The sequence below is a fragment of the Elephantulus edwardii genome, unplaced genomic scaffold (assembly GCF_000299155.1).
Source record: "Elephantulus edwardii isolate Elephantulus edwardi_28Jun2011 unplaced genomic scaffold, EleEdw1.0 scaffold00041, whole genome shotgun sequence".
In the NCBI taxonomy this organism is placed as follows: domain Eukaryota; kingdom Metazoa; phylum Chordata; class Mammalia; order Macroscelidea; family Macroscelididae; genus Elephantulus; species Elephantulus edwardii.
The window spans coordinates 15,049,555-15,077,219 of record NW_006399791.1 but is presented as its reverse complement, the minus strand read 5'-3'; the positions used below and the strand labels follow the sequence as shown (position 1 = coordinate 15,077,219).

At 41.4% G+C, this 27,665-nt stretch overlaps 1 protein-coding gene across 1 annotated transcript in view; it reads left to right on the top strand.

The window, feature by feature from the left end:
- Positions 1–19,815, top strand: part of LOC102855312 (A-kinase anchor protein 13-like) — a 28,535-nt gene extending 8,720 nt beyond the window's left edge. Inside the window, exon 3 of the mRNA XM_006885235.1 lies at positions 19,460–19,815. Within this exon, the coding sequence (XP_006885297.1) occupies positions 19,460–19,815 (356 nt within the window). The remainder of the gene's footprint in view (positions 1–19,459) is intronic.
- Positions 19,816–27,665: the final 7,850 nt, after the last annotated feature.

Here is a 27,665-nt window from a genome sequence, read left to right as displayed (position 1 = left end):
ATGGGCAGTCTCCTCCCATACAGTTTACTGCCTCTGAAAATCTGCGAGAGGGTCAGCTGTGGGTTGGTTCTGACTCCGAGGTACTTGACAACAACAAGGAGATAGGACAAATGTGAACAAGAGAGTGATTTGTGCCACAGCTGTGCACTTTGGTAACAAACCTTAGCAGAATCTGGCCCCTTTGGTGGGCAGGCGTTTCCTCACCTGGGAGCCCCGAACCCAACTTTGCTTGTACAGTAGCCTGGAGCTCTGCAGTTAGTTATACAGGATCCTTAAACAGCCACCTCTCTGACCTCTCTTGTTCCATTTCCAGCATGGCTTTGGTTCTAAGCCCTCCTTATATATATCTGTGTACCCCCTTTTCCTGCTGTCCACTTCGCTGAATGTCCATTTGGACTTACAGTCTTCGAATCCTGATCCTGCTGACCCCAGCTTTCTAGAATGGATGCTATAGTATGCTGCTTCCATCTAATTTAGTCCAAATTCTCAGAAACCTTTCCTGCTCAATTTTCGTAGGGACTGGAGACCTAGCATTTCCTTCTCTTTTATTTACTGCACATTAGTTTTGCTTCCCTTAAATTACAGCCTTACCAACTTCCCGTATTCACTGTCGTGCTCATGGGGCTCACCCTGAGCCCTCTTATCCCCTCTCGTTACCTCTCTGACTTTAGCCATTTTACTCTAACCAACCACATTAATTCAGACAGCAGACAGGAGAAGCCCAGTCACATCAGTGATAAAGACAGGTCTTCCAGCACAGGCGTCTAAGATGTCAGGCAGCGCTTTGAACACAGGGGAGTCCGTGCACTTCCTTTTCTCCTTTTATCTCCTGTGAGTCAAAAAGTGTTACAGGCTGTGCAGAACACCCCCCTCCCTAGGGAAAAATTCCCCTTCAGCACATCTGAGCACACTTGACAGAGGATGGTGCCTCCCCGTAATCCCCTCACAACTGAGTGGCTGACCACCTCTCACATCACGTTGTGGGGAATGACTATTTTGTAACTGCACCATATCCTGCCTCTTTAACATGGAAGTTAGCATTTACAGCACACAAATTACGTTACACAGTTCAGTGTGTGACACTTGCTAGTCTACCTGCTCTATTGCAGACTGTAAACTTTGGGAGCTCTCTTTGCTGCCTTTGTTCACTTTTCCTTTAAGATGGAATGTATTTTCACCGTATCAGAATTCATCCCGCTCGTGAGAACCATTCCTCTAGACAGGCCACGTTCAGTTTTTTTTGTGTTTGTTTTTTTTAAAAACTCTCTTTGTGGAGATTTTTTTGTTTTGTTTTATGTATGTATGTATGTATGTATGTATGTATGTATGTATGTATGTATGTAAGGAGACAAAGGTTTCTGGCATCTTGAATTGAATTCTTGGCCTGCGGCATACATCAGTGTTCTGCCCAGAGCAGTTTTTGGAGACTCTGTCCTGTCAAGTTAGCTATACTGAGCCTCAGCTTTCCCGTCTGCTACCTGAAGGCCACACATAGCAATTGAGATTCTTCATGTCACAGACTCAACTGTATGACATAATTTGTGTGCTGTAAATGTTAACGTCCATGTTAAAGAGGCAGGATATGGTGCAGTTACAAAATAGAGTCCTTCCTCACAACGTGATGTGAGAGGTGGTCAGCCACTCAGTTGTGAGGGGATTATGGAGGGTGACTTTCCCTGGGGAGGGGGGTGTTCTGCACAGCCTGTAACACTTTTTGTCTCACAGGAGATAAAAAGAGAAAAGGCAGTGCACAGGCTCTCCTGTGTTCAGAGCGCTGCCTGACATCTTAGACGCCTGTGCTGGAAGACCTGTCCGTTGTCATCTCCACCGTGACTGGGCTTCTCCTGTCTGCAGCCGGAATGAATGTGGCAGGGATGCTTTGTGCATTCCAGGTACTGATGACCACACTTGGTCTTTTTGAATACAAAGTTGCTGCCTGAATGGATGTCATTGCCCCCTTCTACTCATGGGGACTGGCTCTGCAGTTTCTGGTTCTTTGGCGCTGATCAGGGAATGAAAAAGAGCTCTATGTCTTGTTTTTACTTTTAATGTCATATTCATCTAGATTGTTGGCTCTGATTTTTTTCTTTTAGTGCCACGTGAGTTTCACTGTCATTGTAGCCTTTTAATTTTTACTGAAGTTACAAGACTGATTAACTTTCAGAGAGCACCTACTACTACCCCCCCCCTTTTTTTTTGGTGTAACACCTTTTCACATTCATCTCCTATCTATGCAGTGCATGTTCTGTGTATGCATGCATGTGTTATTTATGTTGATGTACGAAAAATATGGTACTGAAGCTTCAAGTATTTATCCAATGTCGTTTTCAATTTCTATATGTATATAAAGAGAGCTCTGGTAGCCTAATGGTAAGAAACTGTGCTGCAATCCCAAAGGCACACAGTTTTAACCCACTAGCTGCTCCACAGGAGAAAGATAGGCAGTCTTCTTTCATGCCATTTTTGCTGCCTTTAAAACCCCTCTGGAGGCAGCCATTGGTTGGTTCTGACTCTACGACACACAATAAGAGTGTGTGTGTATGAACTTTTTGTTTTGCCCTGAGAGCTTACTTTTTGGTTGTTGTTAATTGCCCTCGAGTCGAGCATGACTCATCATGACCCTATGAACAAAAGGCCTGAAGCCCATCTACAACTAACATTTATCAAAGTTCATAGAATTTCCAGAGGCATGTTGTTAAGGAAGTGGATGCCACTCCTACTTCCAAACCTGTCATAGTATGTTATTGTTGTTATGTGCCATTGAGTCGCCTGTGGTACATAGCGACCCTGTGTACAGCAGCTCTGAACCCTGTCCTGTCCTGAACCAGTCTCACTAATTCCAAAACGCCAACCCCCATTGCCCCAGTCACTATATCAGTTCATCTCATCCAGTGTCTTCCTCTCCTGTGCTTTCTGTCCAGCCTTCCAAGCATGGTGTTCATCTCCTGGCCACATGGCCAAAGTAAGTGAGGTGGAGCGTCAAAATCCTAGCCTTCAAGGAGATTAGGTTTCATCCTCTCCAAGACAGACTGGTTTATTTTCTTGGCAGTCCATGGTATGTTCCAGACTCTTCTCCAGCACCAAAACTTGAAGGCATCTATTCTTCTGTCATCCTTAGTCATCGTCCAACTCTCTGAAGCATAACAAGTAATTGAGAAGACGATGGCCTGGGTTAGGCTCACCTTTGTATCTAGACTGACATCGTTGCTCTTCAGCACTCTGGAGAGGTCCATGACAAGCAGATATTCCCAATGCAATTCGTCTTTTGATTTCCTGACTGCTGGTGTTAAGAGTGTTGATTGTGGATACACGCAAGCTGAAATTGCTAACAACCTCAGTCTCTTCTCCATCCCCATCCACTGATTCATGCAGATTTGATTTTGTGATATTCATTACAGTCCCTGCATTGTAACTGCACTTTCCTCACTTACTCTCTATGAGTCTCTTTATTATTCATTCCTTTTCTCTTTTCCTATCCCTGGGCTTCCTTCCTGATCAAATACTGCTCTTTAAATTTTGTGTGTCTAACTGTTCTAAAGAATGAACACCTTGCATCTATTACTGTTCACCATAAAAGCATGTCTGCTCTTTGAAAGTTGAGGTACAGAGTTGCATTTAATTTTAGACTCAAAGGCCCTTTGGGGGTTGGCAGCTATTTCTTTTTTTTTAATTTTATTTATTCAATTATTTTTGTGTGTGTACTGTCGAATCTGATCCTACTGGTACAGGAAGAAATTCCCCCTCCTTTCCCAGTGAAGCATCTGGTGGCTTCAAACCATGTGCCTTTGGGATTACAGCAAAGCTTCTTGCCACTAGGCCACCAGAGCTCCCTTCGCAGCTCCTTCTTGATGCTAGTCTGGAACCTTTTATAATTTGGAGTGAAAATAAGATGGTTTACTAACTAACTACCCACCTACCTACCTACCTTTGACCTCAGATCCTGAGATGATTTTTTTTTCTTTTTATATTTCCTTTGTATATTTTCTAATGGGTAGGTTACAATAGGTTGTGTAATTTTAAACATTATTATAAATCAATTGTCAAGGCTTTAAAAATGTTCTTTGTTAGCTTATCAGAAAGCTGTAGACATGGTATGGTTCCTCTTTAATATGTTAGGAGTCAGTAGGGGACAGGTGGGTGGGGATTTGTAATGTTCTACTTTATCTGTATTGAGAATACCATGGACTGCTAGGAGAACAAACAGATTTGTCCTGGAAAGGGTTAAACTGGGTGGCTCCTTGGAGTCAAGGATTCTGAGGCTCCGTCTAACATACTTTGGACATGTTGTGAGCAGAGACAGGTCCTTGGAGAAGGACATCATGCTTGGGAGGGTTGGAGGGACAGCACAGGAGAGGAAGGCCCTCTATGAGGTGGATTGATTCAGTGACTGGGATAATTGGGATGGGAGTGTCGGAGACAGTGCAATTGGCACAGGACAGAGTGGAGTTTAGGGCTGTTGTACATAGGGTCGCTATGAGTTGCAGGCGACTCGACGGCACATAACAACAACAACAACAACAACAACTTTATCTGTATAATTGCTTGAATTATTTATAGTGAGAATTTTACTTATTTAGTTATTTTTTTAAATTTTATTATTTTTGTGTGTGTGTACCATCAAATCTGCTCTGACAGTTATAGGAGAAGATTGGCTTTCCCTCCTTCTCCAGAGAATCTGGTGGATTTAAACCTCTGGGATTACAGTGCAGCTTCCTGCCACAAGGTCACCAGAGCTCCTGATATATAGTTCTTTTTTACAAAAAGTATGTTGATGACAGTTTGGAGAGCATAACCTCTCTTTTGAAACTAAAGTCTTCTTTGTATTACTTAACACCAGAGAAAGAGAAGTTTCGTAATAAAATTTTACATTTACAATATTTATGTTGTGGTTGATTTAGTAATATAATTTGTTATAAGACATAGCCAGAAATAAAAAACACACCTTTACTTACAAATGATACTGCCTTTGTAATAAATTAAGATAAAATATTCTCATTATTTTCCTGTAAAATCCAATACAAAAAAAGCTCATATTAACCACCAATGTTTTCTATAGAGATGAAGCTAAAAAAATGTAAAAGATCTATGTAGAATGCATAAACAGTGTAAAAAAATTTGAATACCATTGCAGGGTGATTTTTAGGAGGGATATGGACTACTACTTTGCTTATTTTTATTAATTAAAATGTGAATTTAGAGCACACAAGGAAGGATTTCAGAATGGAAAATAGGACAGGCTGCTTAATGGATACAACATTCTATTTCTGTGAAAGGCTTTGCTGCAGAATTGCTCATAAAATGAAGCTGTTTTTCAGTTTATCTGTTATTGTAGAATTCACAACATGGGTTCTTCTTTGATAGGAAAACAGCAAACATTGACCCAGAATTTACCTTTATTTCATATTTTTGTTTTCTTAGTTATAAAAAAAAGTTATTATACAAAGTATAGTTCTCATTTATATATATATATATATATATATATACACACGATGAATATGTTTTATGCACACATATGGAAGTATATATATATATATACATAGAGAGAGAGAGAGTATGCATTTTACATACACACACACACACGCTTATATAAATAAAATATATAAAAGAAATAAAAATATATTGACCATGATCAGAAGTCCCCTGGGTTTATTAAGCCCCAGTGCTTCCTGCCTGGGTTTCCATAAACTCGTTTTGTAGTTACAGCACTATGTGTCCATCAGTTATTATGAACCAAAACTGCATTTCCAGAAGGAAGTGCCCAAGGATTGCCAAATTGAACAGCTTATTTGAAGATAAATTGAAAGCTTTTATCTGACCTAGTCAGAAGGCTTATGTGCTCTTTAATCAGTTAGACATTTTCTAATAATCTTCTGTTTTAAAATACTTCTACTTTAAGGTTACCTCTACATAGATACCATTTTACATTTGTAAAAGGCACATTATGCTGCCATGCTAATCTGTGTATATTGTTACACAGAAAGACAACCAACAACTAGTTGAAAAGGGAGAAAATATATTGTTTACTGTTGCCAGTTGTAATGTTTAGAGAGACAAATCATTCGTGCTTTTATCACTTTGAGATTACTCATAGAAGCGTTGGGATCCAAAATAATACCCATTCTCTATAGGACCAATACCAGCTCTGAGGAGGGTAAAATGACCATCTTAAACATTTTATTTTATATTGAGAATACACACAACAAAGCATACACTAATTCAGTGATATTCTTTAAGATATACACCATTCTCACCTTTCTTTTCTGTGTCATTCTCTTTATTAAAGTCAATTCACTGCTCCTTAAGTTTCCTATTTAACTATCAAGTTACTTTTATCAGCTGGATCCCATTTAGGCTAAAAGGCGCCATTTATGTTTAAAGCACAAAAAAGGAGCTGTGGCGGAGTTGGCAAATTGTGCTGGGAACTAAGGATTTTACTATGCCCAGTGGTTTGAGCCCAGTAGGTCTTCAGGAAAATGATTCCTCCCATTATGATTTGTTGTTGTTGTTTTGTACCATAGAGTCGGAACAAACCCATAGCTGACCCTCCAGCAGGTTTTCAGAGGCAGTTAATCACACAGGATGAGATTGCCCATCCTTCTGCGGAGCAGCTGGTGGCCTCTAACCGAATGCCTTGGTGTTTGCAGCACAGCTTCTTGCCACAAGGCCACCATAGGTCTAGCCTCAGAAATCTAATGGAAGTTCTCTGTGAGTTGGAACTGAGTTACAAAGCACTTGTGTATGTATATTTGTATATACAAGATGTTCACATAGTGCATAAAACACAGTGTAGGGGGTGTGTGTGTATAAAATGTATTGAGGGAGCTGTGGTGGCTTAGTGGTAAGAGATGGCATGGCAATTCTGAAGGCACATGGTTCGAATCGATCAAGAGAAGGATGGGCAATCTCCTCTTGTGTGATTAACCTCTGAAAACCTGCTGGAGGGTCAGCTGTGGGTTGATTCTAACTCAACAGCACACAGTAACAACATAGTGTGTCAAAGCCTTGGTGGGCCAGTAGTGTTTGACTGATAGCCAGAAGGTTAGCATTTACCCCTAGCCTCTCTGCTGGAGCTGGAGGGAGCAGCCTGGCTTTTGACACTCCTTTGGAGCTGTTCTGTTCAACTTCTGCACTGTCATATTGGGACACCATGAGCCAGAGCCTCCCCTGATGGCAGCAAGTTCTTGACATCAAATACATGTGGCAGAGATGCAAATACAGGGAAAAAGATGTGAAAAGGCTCCTGGAGGGCATGGCGATGAGAAAACCACAGATTTAGAGGTAGCGGCTGGAATACATTAGATCAGTTTTTCAGTCTTATGTGGCCCCTTTTTCCTAAAAAATATATGATGAAAATCCTGTGCCTGATGTTTCTTCATTCTGCTAAAATACATATAGCACATATAGAGACGTTTTATACATACACTAAATTTGCACACCTGACGTTGTTGATATACCATTGAGTCAGAACCAACATATAGAGGTGCCTCCAGTGGATTTTCCGAAGCAATACATCCACCAGAGGAAATTGTTCATCGTTCTTCTGTTGAGTAGCTGGTAGATTTGAACCACTAGAGTTCCCTAGTTAACATCACTAGAAACTGGAAAGTAATGGTAAACTTTGGCTACTAAGTCTGTGTCCTAAGAGTGTTGTGAATCTGAATACTGAAAAAGAATTTTTAATCCTGTTGTAACCACTCAAAGGGAAGAAAAAGATCATATTCTCTCACATTTAGATGTGAAACTGAAGAGTAGAAGGTATATTTTCATTTCCCACCACTTGTTACTATGGTGACAGAAAGATGGGCAGTCTCCAGCTGGGTGATTCACTGCCCCTGAAAACCTGCTGGAGGGTCAGCTGTGAGTCTGCTCTGACTTGACAACAGTAACAACAGTTACTGTTGCAAGCTCACGGTGGAAGATGACATCTGTGCGGGATGGAGCTTGGCTGGCTCAGCAAGCACTCTTAGGGTTCCTTTTGGTATAGCTGATGGAACAAAGTCCTGATTGTTTCATCCTCAAAAGAGAAGGACCCGGATGGGATGTGTTCCACTTTTAGCTTTATAGGAAATGAAGTAATTCTTGGGTCATGCTTCAGCAGTGGTGTTTGTCTGTAGCAGTGTTTTGTTTCCATGGGTGCGGGTGTTTGAGCTAATGAGTGATAAGGAGCCTGCAGCAAAGCTCTCCCACCCTCATGAACTCACACTTGAGACCTGTGAACTCAGAACGATCTGGGTTCGTGCTTTGTCGATATCTGTTCATAGTGAAATGGTTTCTGACCTAAATGCCCCTTGTTGTGTTTTGTTTACTCTTTATTCTCCTGTTCGTCCCTTTCTGTTTTGAGTTCTGCAGTAAAGGCAGCATTTAACTCAGAGGCTTTTTGAGCCATGCTGCAGAAGCTCCTTGTGGAGTATTAGGAATCTGTTTTGGTTGAGTTATCAGAATAGGAGCATGTAAGTAATAATAATTAGCACTGCCACTTTTGCCTGTTTGATGTCAGCACACTGTTTGTGGTCTATGGCCATCTCTCAGATGCTCGTGTGTGTACATGTGGGTGTGTATGTGTGCATGCCAGAGAGAGAGAACTGTAGCCAAGATTGAGTGACTTTCTCAAGGCAATACATGCATGTTTTGTTGACAGAAGAGCAGGCATTAATAAAGCTCTCAAGACCTGTGAATATACAAATAATTGCTAACATACTTCAGGATCTCTTAGGATTCCTTTTTTTGGGGATGAGATCTCCTGACCTGTATTTTATTTTACATTGTACATTTCTGTTCTTCTTGACTTGATAGTGGGAAAAACTCAAAACAATTTTTCAGCATTGAAATTAATTTAGGCCATGTTTCCTAAATAAGTTTTCTCTTTTCCTTTCTTGAAATTCTTTAAAAGAAGCTCAATATATTTGGCAGATCTTCTCCTATTTAGAAGACTTGTGATTTTTATTTCCCTTTCTTAATACCAGGAAATTATGTAGAAGGGGAGATACCATGGAACCAGCTGAAGGCTTTTGCATCTGCAGCTTCTGTTTCCATTTAGACAGTACAGATGTTATGTGGAGCTGGACATGGCTTCTGAAGACTGTTAATTTCTAGTCAGGTTGTGGCACTTTGAACTTGATCAATAATAAGTTTGCTGACATACTTTTGAACTTTCATGAAGACTGATGCAAGAAACCCTCAGTATTCCACTTGATTGTTTTGGCCCTTTTTTATTGCCCTGTCAGACAACCTGTAATCATACCAGATTATGGCGTATTTTACGTAAGATGATCCACAGTTTCTCCTTCAGCTTGTGAGATAATGTCTGAAGGGAAAATGTTGGGTTTCAGTTGGATGGCTTCTCTAGATACGTACTTCTTCTAGATACGTACTTCACTGCCATTTCTCAGTATTCTGCTTCCTCTGTAACACAGTTCCGTCTTATACAAATAGAAGTGGATGATTAGTAATGTGCCATGTTGCTATTCCAAAGGCATGCTGTTCGAATCCACCAGTTGCTTTGTGGAAGAAAAATGGGCAGTCTCCTCCCTTGGGATGTACTGCCTCTTAAAATCGGCTGGAGGGTCAGCTACGAATAGGTTCCATCCCAGTGGTCAGAATAACAACAAACTGCCAAAGACTTACCCATACACCCTTCAGCCTCTTAGTAAGTTCTCTGCCTATAGCAGCAGAAAGAAATACGCATACTTGAGCTAGTAAGCACGTGCATGGCTGTATGCGCCGATGTACACACACTCTCCATAAACCTTCTGTTTCATCCAGCTCTGTCCCCTTCCTGACTAAACAATCAGTTTAGCAATCCAGATAGATTTTTGTACAAATACTTCTGCATTTTCCAGGTTCCAGTAAAGAGAGAACAGCTTCACTGTGACCCTTTGTGAGTATATGTGTTTGCATGTTCGTGCACCAGTGATAAAGCTTGAGAATATGGTATAAGCCTTGTGTACATAGTTAAGGTACTTTATAGAGGTTTCTTACTGAGGATTTAGAAAGGAAGGATAACTGCGTCATATATAGCTATGCACAGGCTTGGGGAAGAAGAACACAGGAACGCTGGAAACTATGTAGATGAATAATGACAGAGTATATTTTTGGTTAATGTAGTAATTTTTCTAAGGTACAGAAAAAAATATGTTGTGACTACAATAATTGTGGTCAGAACACAATTTGGATTCTTGTATATTCCCTATTTTTGGTGCATATGTGTGTGTATGTGTTTAAAGAAATTATTTTTTAAAATTTTGTACTGGTTTTATGTTATTGATGTAGACCTTATGAACCTGGAGAAAGGATGAAAGTCACACATTATTGAGGATTTTCGTTCACAGGGTCACTATTAGTAGCCTACAATGCGATGGCACTTAACAACAACAACAACGTACTGGTTTATTTACAAAGTTCATATACATTGTTTTTCATACTGAATCTTTTCTATTTCCTTCAACCCCAACCCCCCCAATCAAATTGTGAAACCTTGAGATTAATGCCACCACCACCCCCAGCCCATCTTCGGCCCTATTTCTTAAACAGTATTTGTCCTTATGGGACTGAATTAACTTAGCAATATGCTCTCCAGTCCCTCCCAAGGTAGGTAGTAATTTAAAAAATCATTGCTCTTGCGTGATACCTGGCATTCCATCATTTGAATGTACCATAATTTCTCAATCCATTCAATTGTAGTTGGACATTTGGGCTGTTTCCATGTTCCTGCGATGGTGAATAATGCTCTTGTGAACATTGGTGTACAAGTCTCTGTTTGTGCCTCAGTTCTCATTCTCTCAGAGTATATTCCAAGCAGTGGAATGTCTTGTATATACTTGTGAGAATAAACCCAAAATCTGTCTAGGTGAGGATAAGCCAAGGAAGGATAAAATACAAAAGTATGTGGGAATAGGTGCACACACATTGATGTGAGAACAAACATGTATATGTTTATCATATACATCACAAGTATGTACATCTCTTATATTCTGTGATAGTGGTCTTTTTCAGGTTTTAAAAAATTTTTTTTTAAATTTGTGTGTGTGTGTGTGTGTGTGTGTGTGTGTGTACGTACTGTCAGATCAGATCTGACTGGTACAGGAGGAGATTGTTCCTCCTGCTCCAGCAGAGCATCTGGTGGATTTGAACCATGTACCTCTGGGACTGCAGTACATCTTCTTGCCACTAGGCCACCAGAGCTCGCCGTTTTTTTTGTTTTTAAGATATCCAAATTGACAATTCATATTTAACTCAAAGGATCATCAGTTTATTAATTAGCTCAATCCTGTATAAGTGAGGACTGGTGCTTTTTGGTTGGTACTAATTGTTGGTTAAGTTCCTTAATAGGAACCATCACCTTCTTTCACTGAAGGACATGCTGTTTCTTACCACCCTCTGTTCATCAACCTGTCTACTTCATTTTAAAATGAAATGATAATGTGTAGGTTGTTTTAGATGATAGTATTTAAAAATTTGGGAGAAGGCTTCTAAAACAAAGCTCTTCAGTTACATTCCTAACAGAAGAAACTTGTTGGCATCATGTCTGTTTTGTGTCATAGGCTGGATAGTATAGACCAGAGTGGAGCGGCCCGCTGCATGCACCATCTGGTGGGTCAGCTAGGGGGTGTCTGGATTGTCAGCTTTCTGGTCAGCAACTGAGTGCTTTAACCACTGTACTACTAGGGCACCTTTAGTTACAAGATTAGGGACTCTGGAGATATGAAAGTGTCTAACTCTTTTGTAGGAATTGTTCCTTCCTTTAAACTTTGCTTTCCATTTTTCCATTTTGGAAGCTGGTTTCAATTCCTGAGATCTCTTTCTGGCTTTTTCTTCCTCTTTATCTCTGACTGGTTCCACAGCAGTGGAACCCTTAGAGCCTGTTCCATCATGCTGGGAGTGAAGGTATTCAGGCCCAGATGAGTGGAGAGGATCTGTGGTCACATAACTAAGAAGTCTTAAAGCTAACATCTTAATATAGTGCTTTTATTTTTTCCCCCACTGTTTTTTTTTTTTTCCATGACACTCTTATTTCCTCTTTAATCCATCTTGTACTCTTACATTTTGAGTGTAAGGAGAAGATAATATAGCCAGAAATCTTGGGATCAAATTATAATTCTGCCACTTACTAGCACCATAGTCTTAGACAGGATACTTAAGACATATTATGATGGGAAAGTCTGCTGTTAGGGACCTTTACAAAGTTCTGAAGAGCAGTGGTGTCTCTCTAGAGACTAAGGTGTGTCTGATACAGGCCATGGTCTTTGCAATCACTTGTTATGCATCAGAGAGTTGGACAATGACTAGGGAAGATAGAAGGAGAATTGATGCCTTTGAGCTGTGATGCTGGAGAAGAGTGTTGAGGGTACCGTGGACTGCTCGGAAAACAGATTCATCCTGGAGGGGGTTAAATGAGGTGGCTCCTTGGAGGCAAGGATTCTGAGGCTTTGTCTAACATACTTTGGACATGTTGTAAGGAGGGACTGACTGGTCCTTGGAGAGGGACATCATACTTGGGAGGGTGGAGGGACAACGCAGGGGAGGAAAGCCCTCTATGAGGTGGATTGATTCAGTGACTGGGGTAATTGGGATGGGTGTGTTGGAGACAGTGCGATTGGCACAGGACAGAGCAGAGTTTAGGGCTATTGTACATAGGCTTGCTATGAGTTGCAAGTAACTTGATGGCACGTAATAACAACAACAACAACAGTTGCCTTATGTGGCAAATGGGAATAATACTGCTATCTCTTTCATAAGGCTGCTATCAGGAAAAAATGAATTCTTGTTTTCAAAATACTGAGAATCATGCCTAACAGATAGTATTTTTTTTAGTAAAATAAAGACCATCTGTGTGCTTCATTAAAGTGGCACAGTGGGAAGCACTGGGGTTGGAGAATTGGGAAGCAGGGTTCAGTAGTTTTTTGCAGTGACCATTGAGAATTTGTAGACCATTGTTGTTATGTACCATCGAGTTGTTGACTGTTACTCATAATGACCCTTTAACAATGGCTCTGACCCCTGTCCTATCCTGAGCAAACCTCTCTGACACACCTGACCCCATTGTCACTGTTACTGTGCCAGTCCATCTTATGCAGGGTCTTCCTCTCCTGCTTCCTCTACTGACCCTCAACCCTTCCAAGCATGATGTCCTTCTCCAAGGACTGGTCCCTCATGGCAACATGCCCAAAGTATGTGAGACAGAGTTTCAAAATCCCCTTTAGGGCCTTTGACTTGGCCTCTGCTCTGTTTTGGCAAGCATTTCAAAGCAGTGTAGTTTCTCCTGTAAGTACTAGAGGAACTTACTCCACCTGTAAACCCCGGTCCAAAGGCACTCACTCTCACTCTACATTGAGGGTTTCTTCACTCCACCTGCAAATCACCTGCCTGAAGATGCTCAGCTCTCTTGCACTGTGAGCTTGAATATCCACTGTGGTGTCTCCTTGCTCTAGTGCTTTTGCTTTCTTGCTGCCACTTTTTGCCATTTGCTGCCCTTGGGGTTCTAGTTCTCTCTATGTGTGAGGTCTAGGAGGTTCTCAGCACAGGAGCCTTCTTTCTCAATGGTAATGATGCCCCCTCTCTTCTCCAGGGTTGGCTTGCTTTTTAAGCTTAGCTGTATGACTCTTGTTATGTTCTGTCACATCAGAACTGACTCACAGCTGACCCTTCAGCAAATTTTTAGAGATAGTAAATCACATGGGAGGAGGTTGCCCATCTTTCTCCTGTGGAGTTACTGGATGGCAGCACAACTCCCTAGCAAGATTAACCTGAGTTAATTCCCGTGCTAAAGTCCCATGTATGTTATTTGTAAAGCCCCACCTCTGTAAATATGTCATATACCTTATTTGTATTGTTAGTAAGCTGTCCAATGCTTTTAGTTGGACTTAAAGCACCTTATTTGTGTAATGCTGTCCAGTCATTGTGTGGGAGATAAGGACTCAGCAACCCACTGTACACTGTCAGATCCATCTTACTTATATGAGTATAGTGAAATTGAGAGAGAATAAGTTTTGCCCAAGATCCCATAATAAATAAGAAGTAAATCTAGGGCCTAAAATGTTAAGTTTTCATACCAGAGTTTAGTGTTGTTGGCATTACAGCAACAGAACCAGGAAGTTAGAACTTTTTCTTGGTGTCTGATCTCTTGCCTCTTCTGACCCTTGGCCTCCTGGCTTCTCAGCCAGCACCCCTCACCCCACCCCATCCCACCCCAGTCCTCTTGGGCCTGTCTGCCCTCTGCCCTAATTGGGCAAATGTCACAGAGCTCTTTATAACCAGTCCAGTACATGCCCAGAGGTGTCCTAGGTTACAATAAGTCTGACAAGAAAGCACCAGTTTTGTTAACTCTGTGTGGGAGCCAGGCTCTGCCAAGTGCCCAGAGGCACCCAACTGACAGCAAGCCTCCTGCCCAGAGGCAGGCACTGTTCTCATCCTCAGGCAGGAAGCTCACCAGCCCATCGTTTTCTGGTAACCTGGTTCTCCCGCCACCATTTCTCGGCTAATGTTTCTCACTGCCTCTCATCCCGTCTGATGTTAAAACTGACTGACTCTCTGTTTCTCTGTCCTGGGTCTAGGTGGTCCTCCGCACAGGACCCTGGGTCCAAAGGATGTGTTCTTTGTTTTTCCTTGGTTATAGTGAAGTCCCTTGTCCATCTGTGGGATGGCTCATTTCACGCCTGAGGGGATGGCAGAACAGACCAATCTCCACATTATACTCTGCTCATTGTCTCTTCTTGAAACCCTCCATTAGGTTTCTGAGAGTGCAAATTCTGTAAGAGACTTCTCCTATTCCTCCCTTGGAGATGATGGAAGCTTGAGCTGCCAGAGAGGCATGACACTTGGGTCAGCACACAGCTCCCTGGGAAGAGTGCCACTAGAGCTTCCTGTTAGCGTCTCAGACATATTATTTGAATGAATTTTCATCCCCTACCCCAAGAATGCCATTCACCTTATTTCTGAGCCACAGGGCACCTCATTTGCACAGTCAGCTCAGTCAAAATCGATAGTGAGAATGGCCATATAAAAAAGCAATCCATTGCACTTCTTACCTTATTCATAGTCATCTCGCTGTATGATCATCATGCCCCGGGATCTGTGAAGTTACCTGGTTGTTGTTGAACTTCTGTTCAGCCACAGAATTAGTTCTCTGAATCAGGTATTACAGCAGAGTTTAGAAGGGAAAAAACCTTCTACTTTCCATAAGGAAAGATCCACCATCTGGATCTTTGACTTGCTTCTGTTAATATTCTTGCCATATGTAATTAGATCAGTGGCCTTACAGTGTGTGTATTGTAGGCCCACACTCACGCTCTCCCAGCCATAGCCTCCACCTCATTGCCAAGGGCAGTTGCTTTACCTCCCTGCAGCATTTCTAGAATTCAACTTGAAATGTACCAACTAAGGTATATATTTCCATGAGGACAGTTCTTCATAGTTTGTGAACCATTATTACTGCTTACGTTGCATATTACCCTGTGTTCTGAGTACTATTAGGAATTTGCTGTTCCTCTTTCTCTCTTGCTTATATGCAGTGTGGTACAAAAATCTTGATTCACTGTTGTTGTATACCTTTGAGTCGGAACCAATGCAGTGTGGGTTTCTGAGGCAGCAAATTTCACAGGAGGAGATTGCCCATCTTTATCTCATGGAGCAGCTGGTGGATTCAAGTCATACCTTTCCATTGGCATCACCAGTTCCCAACCACTGAGCCACCAGAGCTCTCTAAAGCTGAATCATAGCATTGAAAAACCCCATGTGCTTTGACTTTACCTTGACTTTGAATAATGGGTTTTTCTGCTTAATTCTTTTCTAAACTTAGGTAGGTTGCTTTATTTCTTGAAGGAGCAGTTCTCATTTGTAAATTGAGGACAGTACATACCTCATAAATTTGCTGTATAGAGAAAATGCAAAGTCACACCTATAAAATAAGGACAGTACATTCCCCATAAATTTGCTGTAGAGAGAAAATCACATGTCACATGCCTGGTATTGTAATATGTATTGCTTAGTAAATACGTCTTCCTACCCTGAAATTCCACTGTAGTGATAGATTTCTTTTGTCACAGATGAAAGTCTTGAGTGGAACCATGGAAAATGAGAAAATAGAAAATCAGCTTGTTATTCTGACTGATCACAGGAGGGGAAAAAAAGGCATCCGAAAGCTTGATTTGTGTGGCCAGAGTCTGAAACCTCTCCTGGCCTGTGCCCCTGATAAGGTCTTCCATCCCGCTCACTTGCACAGTGGGAGGACTGTGTGCAGGTTGATGCATTCAGGATACCTGGCCATGGTTTCTGTCAGGCAGAGCTCCACGTGACACCACTCAGCAGTAACACATGAGCTCAGTTTCTTTTTTCTCATCAGGATATTTTATGGAAGAAGAACGTAGATGGTCAGAACATAATTTTAGTGAGTTGAAATCTGTGTTTGAAAGGTGAATGACAGTTGCGTGTTTTGACGAATCCATTTCAGATACCCAGGCTAAAAATAAAGAAGTCTGCTTCTTCAGGAAATCTGTCTTCTAGAAAAACATGGTGATTGGAACTTGCTGATTTGACTCTGGCATTGGTGAACTTTCTACCCAAGATAGCAGCTTGGGTAATCTATGCCAGTCTGTGCATTGGGCATCCAAGAAACTTTGGCAAGTTTCCCCCAAACTGAGCTTCTAGCCACAATATTGCATCAGTATTTTATGAACTAGGTAATTTTATTTGAAGTCTTTATTACGTTAGTGGTTGAGGCAGGAAAAAACATAAATCAGGGGAAGGGAAAAATTGCTAATCTAGTAAAACCTGCAAAAAGTCAGAACCTGTGTTTGGTGGAAACCTGTTAGACAGGGACCCACTTACTCCTGTGAGGTGTTGCCAACTGATGGCAGTCCTTCTTTGGGTTTCTGAGATGGCAAATCTTTGTGGAGAAGACTGCCTCATCTTTCTCCCTCAGAGAGGCTGCGAGATTGAGCACTGACCTTTCGATTAGCAATCCACCATGTTACACACTGTGTTACTAACAGAGCTAACAGAAAAGTAGTAAGAGGTAAAAATGTGACATATTAGAAACTCAAGGCAGTCCCATCAAGTTCTGCCCCTTATGGTTTCTGTGTAACAGGAAAACCAATAAGATGTGTATGGGTACCCAAAGAAGGAAGGGGAGGTGGCATGGAGGCTGAGGGTGAGGACTGGGAGAATCACAGGGTTGCAGAGTTTGCTGAGTAGAGGGAGGGGGAAGGGGGAAAAAAACAATGTACATGAATGAAACACTGTGTAAACAAATTACTGTGTTGTTGATATGTACCATTGAGTCGCCTGCCACTTATAGTGACCCTATGTGCATTAGCTCTGAAACCTGCCTTATCCTGAGCCAGTCTCATCATCTCTGATAGACATAATTCCATTTCTCCAGTCACTGAGTCAATCCATCTCGTCCTGGGTCTTCCATGCCTGTGCTGTCCCTCCACCCTTTCTAAGCATGGTGTCCCTCTCCAAGGATTGGTGCCTCCTAGCCACGTGTCCAAAGTATGTGAGATGGAGCTTCAACATCCTTGCTTCCAGGGATCAGCCTCGTTTCACCCTCTTCATGGCAGACCTATTTATTCTCCTGGCAGTCCACAGTACGTTGAACACTCTTCTCCAGTACCACAACTCAAAGGCATTGTTCCTTTTTCTATCATCCTTAGTTATTGTCCAGCTTTCTGATGCATAGCAAGTAATTGCAAAACCATGGCCTGGATCAGGTGCACCTTAGTCTCCAGACTGACATCATTGCTCTTCGGTATTCTAGAGAGGTCTCTGATAGCACATTTTCCCAGCGCAATTCGTCTTTTGATTTCCTGACTGCTAGTGCCAAGAGCATTGATTGTGGAACTAAGCTAGCTACAGTTATCAACAATCTCAATCTCTTCTCCATTCATCATGAAGCTGCCAGTTGGCCCAGTGGTAAGAATCTTTGTTTTCTTGATTTTGAGCTTTAGTCCATATTGAAGACTACAGTCCTTTACCTTCCGCGGAAAATGCCTCATATCCTCTGCAGTTTCAGTAAGCAAGGTTGTGACATCTGCATAATGCAGGTTGTTGATGAGTCTTCCTCTAATTCTGATGCCACATTCCTCCTAATAAAGTCCAGCCTCCCGAATGATCTGTTCTGCATGTAGATTGAAAATGTATGGAGATAGGATACATCCCTGACACACCTTTTTTGATCCTGAACCATGCAGTGTTTCCTTGCTCTGTTCTGACTACTGCTTCCTGTTCCAATTACAGGTTTCACATGAGCACAGTTAGGTCTTCTGGGATCCCCATTCTTCTCAAGGTTAGCCACAATTTATTGTGATCCACACAGCTGAATGCCTTTACATAGTCAATTAAACACAGATAGACATTCTTCTGGTACTCTGCTTTCAGCCAAGATCCATCTAACGTTGGCTATGATGTCCTTAGTGCCATGCCCTCTTCTAAACCAGGCCTGTACATCTGGTAGTTGTCTGCTGATGTACAGTTCCAGTACTTTCTGGATCACCTTCAGCAGGATCTTGCTTGTGTATTATTAGTGAAATCACTCGATAATTTCCACACTTTGTCGAGTCACCTTTTTTTGGGAGCAAGAATAAATATAGATCTTTTCCAGTCAGTTGACTCAGTAGTTGTCCTCCAGATATCTTGGCATAACCTGGTGACTGAGTCCAGGGAAGCATCTGTTGCTGATATATGTCAATTGGTATTCCATCAACTCCTGGGGCCTTGTTTTTGCTAGTTCCTTCAGAGTAGCTTGAACTTCCTCCTCCATCACCTCTAGCCTCTTGATCATGTGTTGTTTCATTAAATTCTTCTGTGTCAGGCAATTCTTCTTGGTACAATGACTCTATAATCCTTCCATCTTCTTTTGATGCTTCTTGGGTCATTGACATTCTGCCCCCATCATCTTTAAGTATTACAACATGAGCCTTGAATTGGTTCTTCAGTTCCTTCACCTTAAGAAATGCTGGGCGAGTTTGTCCGTTTTGTAATTATTGTATTCAAACCAATAACTTCTTGTTTAAAAAATCATATATGTAATTTTGTACTTTTTAAAAAATACTTCTTCTCATTCACATTTGGTCTATAGCATTGTGAATGCTAAGAAGTTAGGAGTTATTTGCCCCAGTTACCTTTTCAGATGCGTTTTATATAGTAGACCCAAGATCTCCTAGTACACGCTAGGCTCTGCTTGGATCTCTATGCTTCTGTTCTTTAATTTGTTGAGGTAGCACTGTAGTAGCTTATATTTGGGGTATGTTAATTGCCAGACACTCTGTTAAAGATGTGGTGGCAGGTGGCATACACAGTGTTTTAAAGTTGGCATTTGAAGTAGTGGGGGAAAATGGGATGAAAACTCAGAGGAGTGAGGGATTGCTTCATGGGTGGGAGCTGGGCAGGCACTGACGCGGAGAGCTCCCTGGACAGCCAGTGCTAACGAGAATGCCTCCTTCTGTGCTACGTGCCTTTTCTCCAGGTCATGACTGCTGTGAGACGGTGAAGGTGCTGCTCTGCGCTTCCAAAGAGGGCCTTCCCGTGTTTGTGGTGGCAGAAGAAGACTTTCACTTCATCCAGGATGAGGCATATGATGCGGCTCAGTTCCTGGCAACCAGCGCTGGAAACCAGCAGGCCCTGAACTTCACCCGCTTCCTGGACCGCTCGGGACCGCCGTCTGGGGACGTGAACTCCCTCGATGAGAAGGTAGCACTGGCGTTCAGACACCTGAAGCTCCCAGCCGAGTGGAATGTTTTGGGAACAGATCACACTTTGGAAGGTGAGGATTCATATGATACTTTATGGCATTTAATTTGTTATGTAAATGTTTCTATATAAATTAAGGATTTGGTCATTGTCTAAATGTCGTCTTCTGGAACTGAGTAAGGCTGACAATTATGTACTGTAATACAGCGGCCTTTTACATCATTTGGCTGAGCTGTTACTTTGGTCTTCTGGTGAGAGAATGCCGGGAAGCGCCTCTGCAGTTGTGTTCAGCCTGTGATTCAGAGAACGGCTGAACATGGTCCTCTGGATCTCGTCAGTCTTGCTCTTTCAAGAAAAAAAATGACCCACCTTTCATGAAAACAGTCTCCAGAATCACCTTTTAAAAAATACTTTATAGCATTTAATTATTGCGAACAGTGTTTTTATTTACAGTTTCTTGATGATGCCATAGAATTTGAGGGAAACAAAGATTAGGATAGAAAAGGGGAGCTTGAGAGCAGAACAAAACTCCATACCTCTTGAACCAGAAAAATCTCACTCTTAGCTTTCTGTCTCCTGACCTCCCATCCATATGAGAGTTTTAAAGGCAGAGTTTCACTCTTTAAAATAGCACTGATGTGACAAATACCATTGATGTATTCCTCTTATTTAGAGATGCACTCTTCCACATTATTATTCCTGGAGCATGTATCTACCAAATGTCTTGATGTTTTATGTGTTATAAATTGAAGCATCATATAACTCTGGGACCCCAACAACAGCCTTTTCCCTTCCTTTATGGCACCCTCATGTTATAGTTGTCTTGGTGTTGGACGACTAACTTAAAGGGTTTGTATCCAACAGTGGCTTAGAGGGAGAAAGGTGGGCAGTCTCCTTCCATCAAGAGGTGCAGCCTTGGGAATCTGATGGAGAATTGACTGAGTCACATCACCTTGACAGCAGTGGGTTCACGTGCCCTTCCTAGAGGTGCACTGCTGGTGACGGTGGGTAAATTACCACAAAGTTGGTAGTTCAGTCCTACAATTCTCAATGGAGAAAAATGTGAAAGTTGGCTTATGTAGAGAGCTGTAGCCTTGGAAACCGTGTGGGATAGTCCTACGCTATCTTGTGGGATCCTTTTGAGTAGCATTTAACTTGACGTAAGTGGATTGTGTTTTGTTTTTACTTAAATCTTTGAAACTGAACAGTCAGTATCCTCAAAAGAATGAGTCTAGTCTGCTTTGATGACTGTTAAGAAGGGAGAACAGAGCATGACTTACCTTCTCCATAGATGAGCAGATCCTGAGGCAGAATGCCCAGGGCAGCTCTCCAGACTCCTCAGATTAGCTTGTTCTTCTTCTTCCCATGGAATAGGAATTGTAAACATTGATTCTCTTAAACGCAGTGAATTTAAGTTAATTAAGCCTGTGCTCACCCCCAGGAGTGGTGTCCCACTTGGTGAAGATGAGATTACTATTGGGGCAACCCTGCTGAGTATGAATTATAAAGTCAGATCAAAAAAGAAACCATTTATCCTTTTTTCTTTTTACTGTAGTGTCCAAGAAACCTCTGTGTTGGTAAGATGGAGAGGTCAGAATATTTTCACTTTGATTTATATCCCCTCCACATCCCATCTGTATAGATATAGTCTAAATACAGTCGTGAATACTTTTTCAGAAACTTGATGTTGGACTTTTGAGGGAATCCTTAGGTTGTGTAGAAAGTTAAGCATTGGACTGTTAGCTAGAAAGTTGAACGTCCACAGAGGTCCCCTGTAAGGAAGGGCTAACACTGTCTTTTATAAATTATCATCAGGCTAGAACGTCATTAATTATTTGTGGGGCTGAGATGAAATTTTGGTTTGGTTTTGTCTTTTTCAGAAGCATCCACAACAAACCCCCCCCCCCCCAAAAACCCAACAAAACAAAACACAACTATTAGAAAAAAAACACAAGCAGAAATTTGAGGCAAATCTTTGCCTTTTCTGAGCCTTCAAAATAAGTCTTTGCTTTAATAGGAGAGAACTATTTTAATACTTTGTGTTCTTTTTTCTAAAGTCTGTGTTGTGCAGAATTACTTAAATAAAACTATCAAAGGTGAAATCAACTTTGAGCATGTTATTGTTGTTGGTGTTATGTGCTGTCAACTATGATTCATAACAACACTATGAACAATGATGACTCTGACCCTTGCTTTAGCCTGAGCCAACTTCATCATCTCCAACACACCTGACCCCGTTGCCACAGGTAGTGTCACATCATCTCACATAGAATCTTCCTCTTCTGCACTGATCCTCTACCCTTCCAAGCATGATGTCCTTCTCCAAGGCCTGACCCTTCGAGAAACATGCCTGGAGTATGTGAGATAGAGTTTCAAAATCTTTGCCTCCAAGGAGCAACCTGGTGTCACCCTTTCTGGGATGGCCTCTGGGAAGCAGATTGCTCAGACAGTCTTTAAAGCCGCTATGGATAAGTTTTGAACCACTAACCTACTTAGCTCAGTAGCTGAGTGCTTAACCATTAGTGCCACCCTGGGACTCCTATTAGAATGGCTAAAATGAAAAGTAACAGCAGTACCAACTGCTGGAGAGGATGCAGAGCAACTCTGTCTTTCATACGTACAAGTTAGTGGGAATGTAAAATGGGATAACTTTTTTGGAAAATAGTTTGGCAGTTTCTTATAAAATCAAAGGTATGCTAGCGTGCTGCATGCCTTAGCAGTTTCACTCTGGATATTGGTAGCAGAGAATTGAAAATTCAGAATTACGTACGTAGACAAGCTCTACATGAATATGACAGACACCAAAAGCTGGAAATAAATACATTCTCCCTCAGTGAATGAATGGACAGCAAACAGTGGTGCGTCCTAAACTGCTCAGCAATATAAAGGGATAGATTATTACTGTTTTAGAACTTGGATAGATTTTTAATTATGTTAAGTAAGAGAAATTTCAAATGTAATATTATATGATTGTATTTTTAAAAATTTTATTTTATTAGTTTTAATGAACATTTACAGAGATTTTGGATTTCCATTCATTCATTCATTGTTGCACTATTTTCTCTACCCCCCATTTCGTTCCTCTCTTATTTTTTTCCTTGAAAGTCTGTTTTAAGTGACCCATTGCCACAGTGCTTTTCAAAACCAGTGATTGCATTTTTGTGACATTCTGAAAAGGTAGAGCAAAAAAAAAAATGGAATGACAGATCAGATGCATGCTTGTTGCTGAAGATTAGCGCCTGGAGAAAAGTTCTGGCAGCAGAAGGTTATCATGAGAACATTCCTTAGCATGTTGAAATGGTTTTGGATCCTGATTGTGGTGGTAGTTATAATATATATATATATGCATTAAAGCTCATAGAACTGCTGTTGCTACGTTTCAGTGAGTGGATTCCAGCTAGTGACCCCCAGTACAGAGTAGAATCTCCTCATGGCCTTCCCAAGGCTGCATTGTTTATGGAAATTTCACTAGCGTGTTTATTTCATGGAGTACTTAGTGTATCTCCCAGAAGGGATTTCTAGGTGATAATGTTGTTGCCATCTAGTGAAGTTGGAGCCTTCTTACAGCCAATCCTCCAGCAGGTTTTCAGAGGCTTTAAATACCACTAGATGATATTGCCTGTCTTTCTCCCAGTTTGAACTGCCTGCCTTTGTGTTGGCAGTGTGCAACTCCTTACCACTAGACCGCAAGAGATAATGAGATTTATTGAAGTAATAAAATGATCTTTAAATAGAAAACTAGAAAAAAAAACAACTCTTCTTAATTTTATTGCTAGATTTATGGTCAGCAGTGTGACGTGTTTAATTGTTGATTGTAGTCTGTGAATACAGGCTGTGGGAAAGTAAGGTATCAGCAATTCAGAGTTCAGTTTACTCTCCGTTGAGGGGCCAGTGTAAAGGTCCAGTCTTTTCACAGCAGTGAAGGCACATCAGATACTTAAAAGAGTACAACATGAGCCTTGCCATAATACAGGTGAATAGAAAACTCTGCTTTGTAACAGGACTACTTATTGTTGAAAGCAAAGGATGTTTACAGGTATTTCTGCTTAATACTTTTATAAAAGATTCATGTAAAGTTTATGGCTAATATTCCCTCTTTTTAATTAGTTGCAGTGCTTTTTAACTTTGGCTTCTTTGAAAATGAACTCCAGTTTCTCCTCAGGAAAAAATTAATACAAGCACGTACCTGTAAAAATGTACTTATAATTTCAGGGGCCTCTTTAGTCTCTGGCAGTGTAGTACACAGGGCAGTAGTACAGTGGTTAAAGCGTGTACTTGTTAAGCAGAGGGTTGGTGCGTCTAATGCTCCATCAGCCATGCCACAGAAGAAAGGTGTGGAAGTCTACTGCTGTTAAGATTTCAGCCTTAGAAACCCTGCAGTTCTGTGTGTCCTGTAGGGCACCTGTGAGTCAAAATTCGTTTATCAGCAATGGGCTAGCTTTGGTTTCCATGTCTGGAATACTAAAGGCATGAGGTTCGACTTTAACAGCTGCTTCAATGGAGACAGATGGGCAGTCTCCTTGTATGTGATCAAGTGCCGATGAAAACCCACCAGCGGATCAACTATGGGTTGGTTCTGATTTGACAGTACACAACAATAATAAGAACTGAACCCTTTGTGAACTAGTGTCTTGGCCATTATTTCCGCCCCTGTCTGTGCTAATTTCGTGGTCCTGGAGGCAAAATTCTGTCAGTTTTCACCAAAATTGAATAATTCATACATGGGAGTGCTTCTCAAAACAGATATTTTTCCTTCTCAAGAGGAGAAGGAAAACAAGGAATTGGACAGGAAAAACCAAAACAAATGGAGAAGAAAATATGCCCTCTATCTACTCATTGATAGTATCATTCTCTTCACATGTGCTAATAATAGTATTTAACTGAGCAAATCAAGTATGTAAACGGCCTGCAGAGGAGTTGTCTGTTTGAAGTCTGATGTTTCACCCTTTGCCATGGCTTTCTCTCCTCTGCAGTTAGACTCACTGGAAGATGTGGGACTTTAAACAAACAGTCACTACCATGGTGTTATGATGGTATCTGCAGTTAATTCTAAGTAAAGAACCTGAGAAATATACCATTTCTTTGGAAATTAAATGACACTAAAGTTTCCTAGCTAAAATCTTTCAAGGTTGTTGCATCTCATCCTAGGAAGCAGCTGTAACTGCAGCATTTACCTGAATTCATAAGTTTACATGCTCAGAGTTCTAAGAAAACTCAGTGCACTTTAAATTTATAGCATTGGTTAGTGTTTACCTTTCAATTTTTTATTAGCTAGCAGTCCCGCCTCCCCTTACTGATGGACTCCAACTTCCTTCATGGAGCTTTACAACAAAAATCTTGCTGCTTTTTAAGAAAATATAACCCATTGATTTATAAATGGTTTGGGCTGCTTTAGTACCATGACTTCAGTTTTAGAGAGTAAAATAGGCAAAATTTGTGCTCACTTGCTTGAATAGGGCATCTTACTCATTGTTTCAGAACTCAAATTGTCCTGGAGTGGGTTGGAAAGTAAGAATTTTAACTTTTCAAAGAAATGGTAAATTTCTCTAGTCTCTCTCTCTTTTTTTAGATTTTTTCTGAATAGGTATGGTATTTAGTTTGATAGTTTTGTTTTTACTAAAATTTGGTTTCTCCTGAAATGAGCCAAATCCTGTACTAACATGCAAATTTTATCTCTTATTTTTTGTTCATTTTTGGCCTCTTCTTGCAGCTCTAAACATCTCCTCCTGTCTCCCCTCACCCTCAAAAAAACCCCACAAACAACAACAACAACAAAAACACAACAGGGAAAGAAGGATAAAGTCCAGCCACATTTTAAATTCTTTTACCCACTTTTCTTTCTCAATATACTCTTCTAAGATAATTCTCAGCTTTTAATTTGTGTCACCATAAGTTAAAATTATTTACTCTTAACTGTTTCTGTATTTTTTTCATGAACCTACTACTAATGTAATGTAATCCATCAGTATAATGACTCATTGCTTACCCTCCGGTGGGTTTTCAGAGGCAGTAAATTTCCCTAGAGGAGATTGTCCATCTTTCTCCAGCGGAGCAGCTGCTGGATTCAAACTCTGTGCCTTTGGGTTGGCAATGCTACTCCTTACTTACCACTAAGCCGCCTGTGCTCCTGCTGAGAATAATGTTGTTGTTGTTGTTGTGCTGGTGAGTCAGAACCAACCCATTAGCTGGTCCTCTAGGCCTCCAGAGGCAGTCAATGGCACAGGAGGAGGATGCCCATCCTTTTCCTGCAGTGCAGGTGGTGCATTTGAATCACTTAACTTTGTGATTGGTGCACAGCTTCTTACCACTAGGCCAGCAAAGAGCCCTGTGAGAGTAAAGAGTTGAATGAAATTCCATTTCTTTTGTTTTGTGTGAGAATTTTATTTAAAACAAATATAGTCATTCCACACCTCTAGTCACCCAGTTACACCTGATCCTCCAGAAAACCTCACTGCTATTGTGTCAAGCTCATTCTCAGTTGTAAAGAAGGACCCTCCATCGGTACCAGACTGTAAATCTTAACAGGTACACATAGCCTCGTCATCTTCCTGTGGAGCAGCTGCGGAGTTGACACTGTCACCTGGTTGATTAGCAGCCCGTCCTGTAACCACTGTGCTGTCAGGGCTCCTAACTACATCACCCTCACTCCATTGAGTGGGGTCTGATTTATAGTGAGCCGCCATCAGGTTTCCAAAGCTGACAATCAAATGGGAAAATTGCTCATCCTTTTCCTGCAGAGCAGCTCCTGAACGCAAAGCATCAAAACTCAAGCCTTTTGGTTAGTAGGGCAGCTTGCTACAGATTCTGCCACCTGCGCTCACTAATGACTCCAAATGTTAGAAATATTACAAGTTGTTAGATTGAGGGGAGAGTGGCTTTGGAGTCAGACTTGTTTGTTCTTTGGACTGTCCATGGGATGTTCAGTGTTCTTCTCCAGCACCAGAATTCAAAGGCATCAATTCGTCTCTCATCTTGATTCACTGTCCCACTCTCAGGTATAGGAAATGTTGTGTTGTTGTGTACCATAGAGTCAGAACTGACCAATACCTGATCCTCCAGTGGATTTTCAGAAGAAGTTAATCTCACTGGACAAGATTGCCCATCCTTCAGCTGGTAGATTTAAACTGTGTGCCTTCGGGATTTCAGTGTACCTTCTTGCTACTAGGTCACCAGAGCTCCCTATAGGAAGCAGGAGGAATATTTATAATCTGGAGTTGTGCGAATTGATTGTACCATGGACTGCCAAGAAAACAAACAGATTCATCCTGGAGATGGTTAAACCAGGCTGCTCCTTGGAGGCAAGGATTCTAGGGCTCTGTCTAACATACTTTGGACATGTTGTAATGAGGGACAGGTCCTTGGAGAGGGACATCATGCTTGGGAGGGTGGAGGGACGGCGCAAGAGGGGAAGGCCCTCTAGGAGGTGGATTGATTCAGTGACTGGGATAATCGGGATGGGTGTGTCAGAGGCAGTGTGATTGGCATAGGATAGAGCAGAGTTTAGGGCTGTTGTACACAGGGTGGCTATGACTCACAAGCGACTCGATTGCACATAACAACAACAACAAAGCATTTAGTTCATGGTACCTGAGCCACTGTATCACATGCAGAAGTTGATAATGTTGTGTGCCGGGGACTTGATTCTGGCTCAGAGTAGCCACCTAGGTAGGGTAGAGATGCCTGATACAGTTTCCTAAACTGTATTCTTCCCCCACCCCCCCAAATTCCATCTGTTTATTTATCTCCTTTTTTTTCTTTTCTTTTTTAAAATTAAATTTTGTAAATTTTAATGAACATTTACAGAGATTTGGGACATCCATTCATTCATTGTTGTACTATTTTCTCTACCCTTCCCCCAGTTCATTCCTCTTCCCCCTCTTGAAAGTCTGTTTTAATTATCCCATTGCCACAGTGCTTGTCAAAGCCAGTTCTGATTAATCTCTTTTGTCAATGTGTCCTTTGCCATTCCCTATCACTCCTCC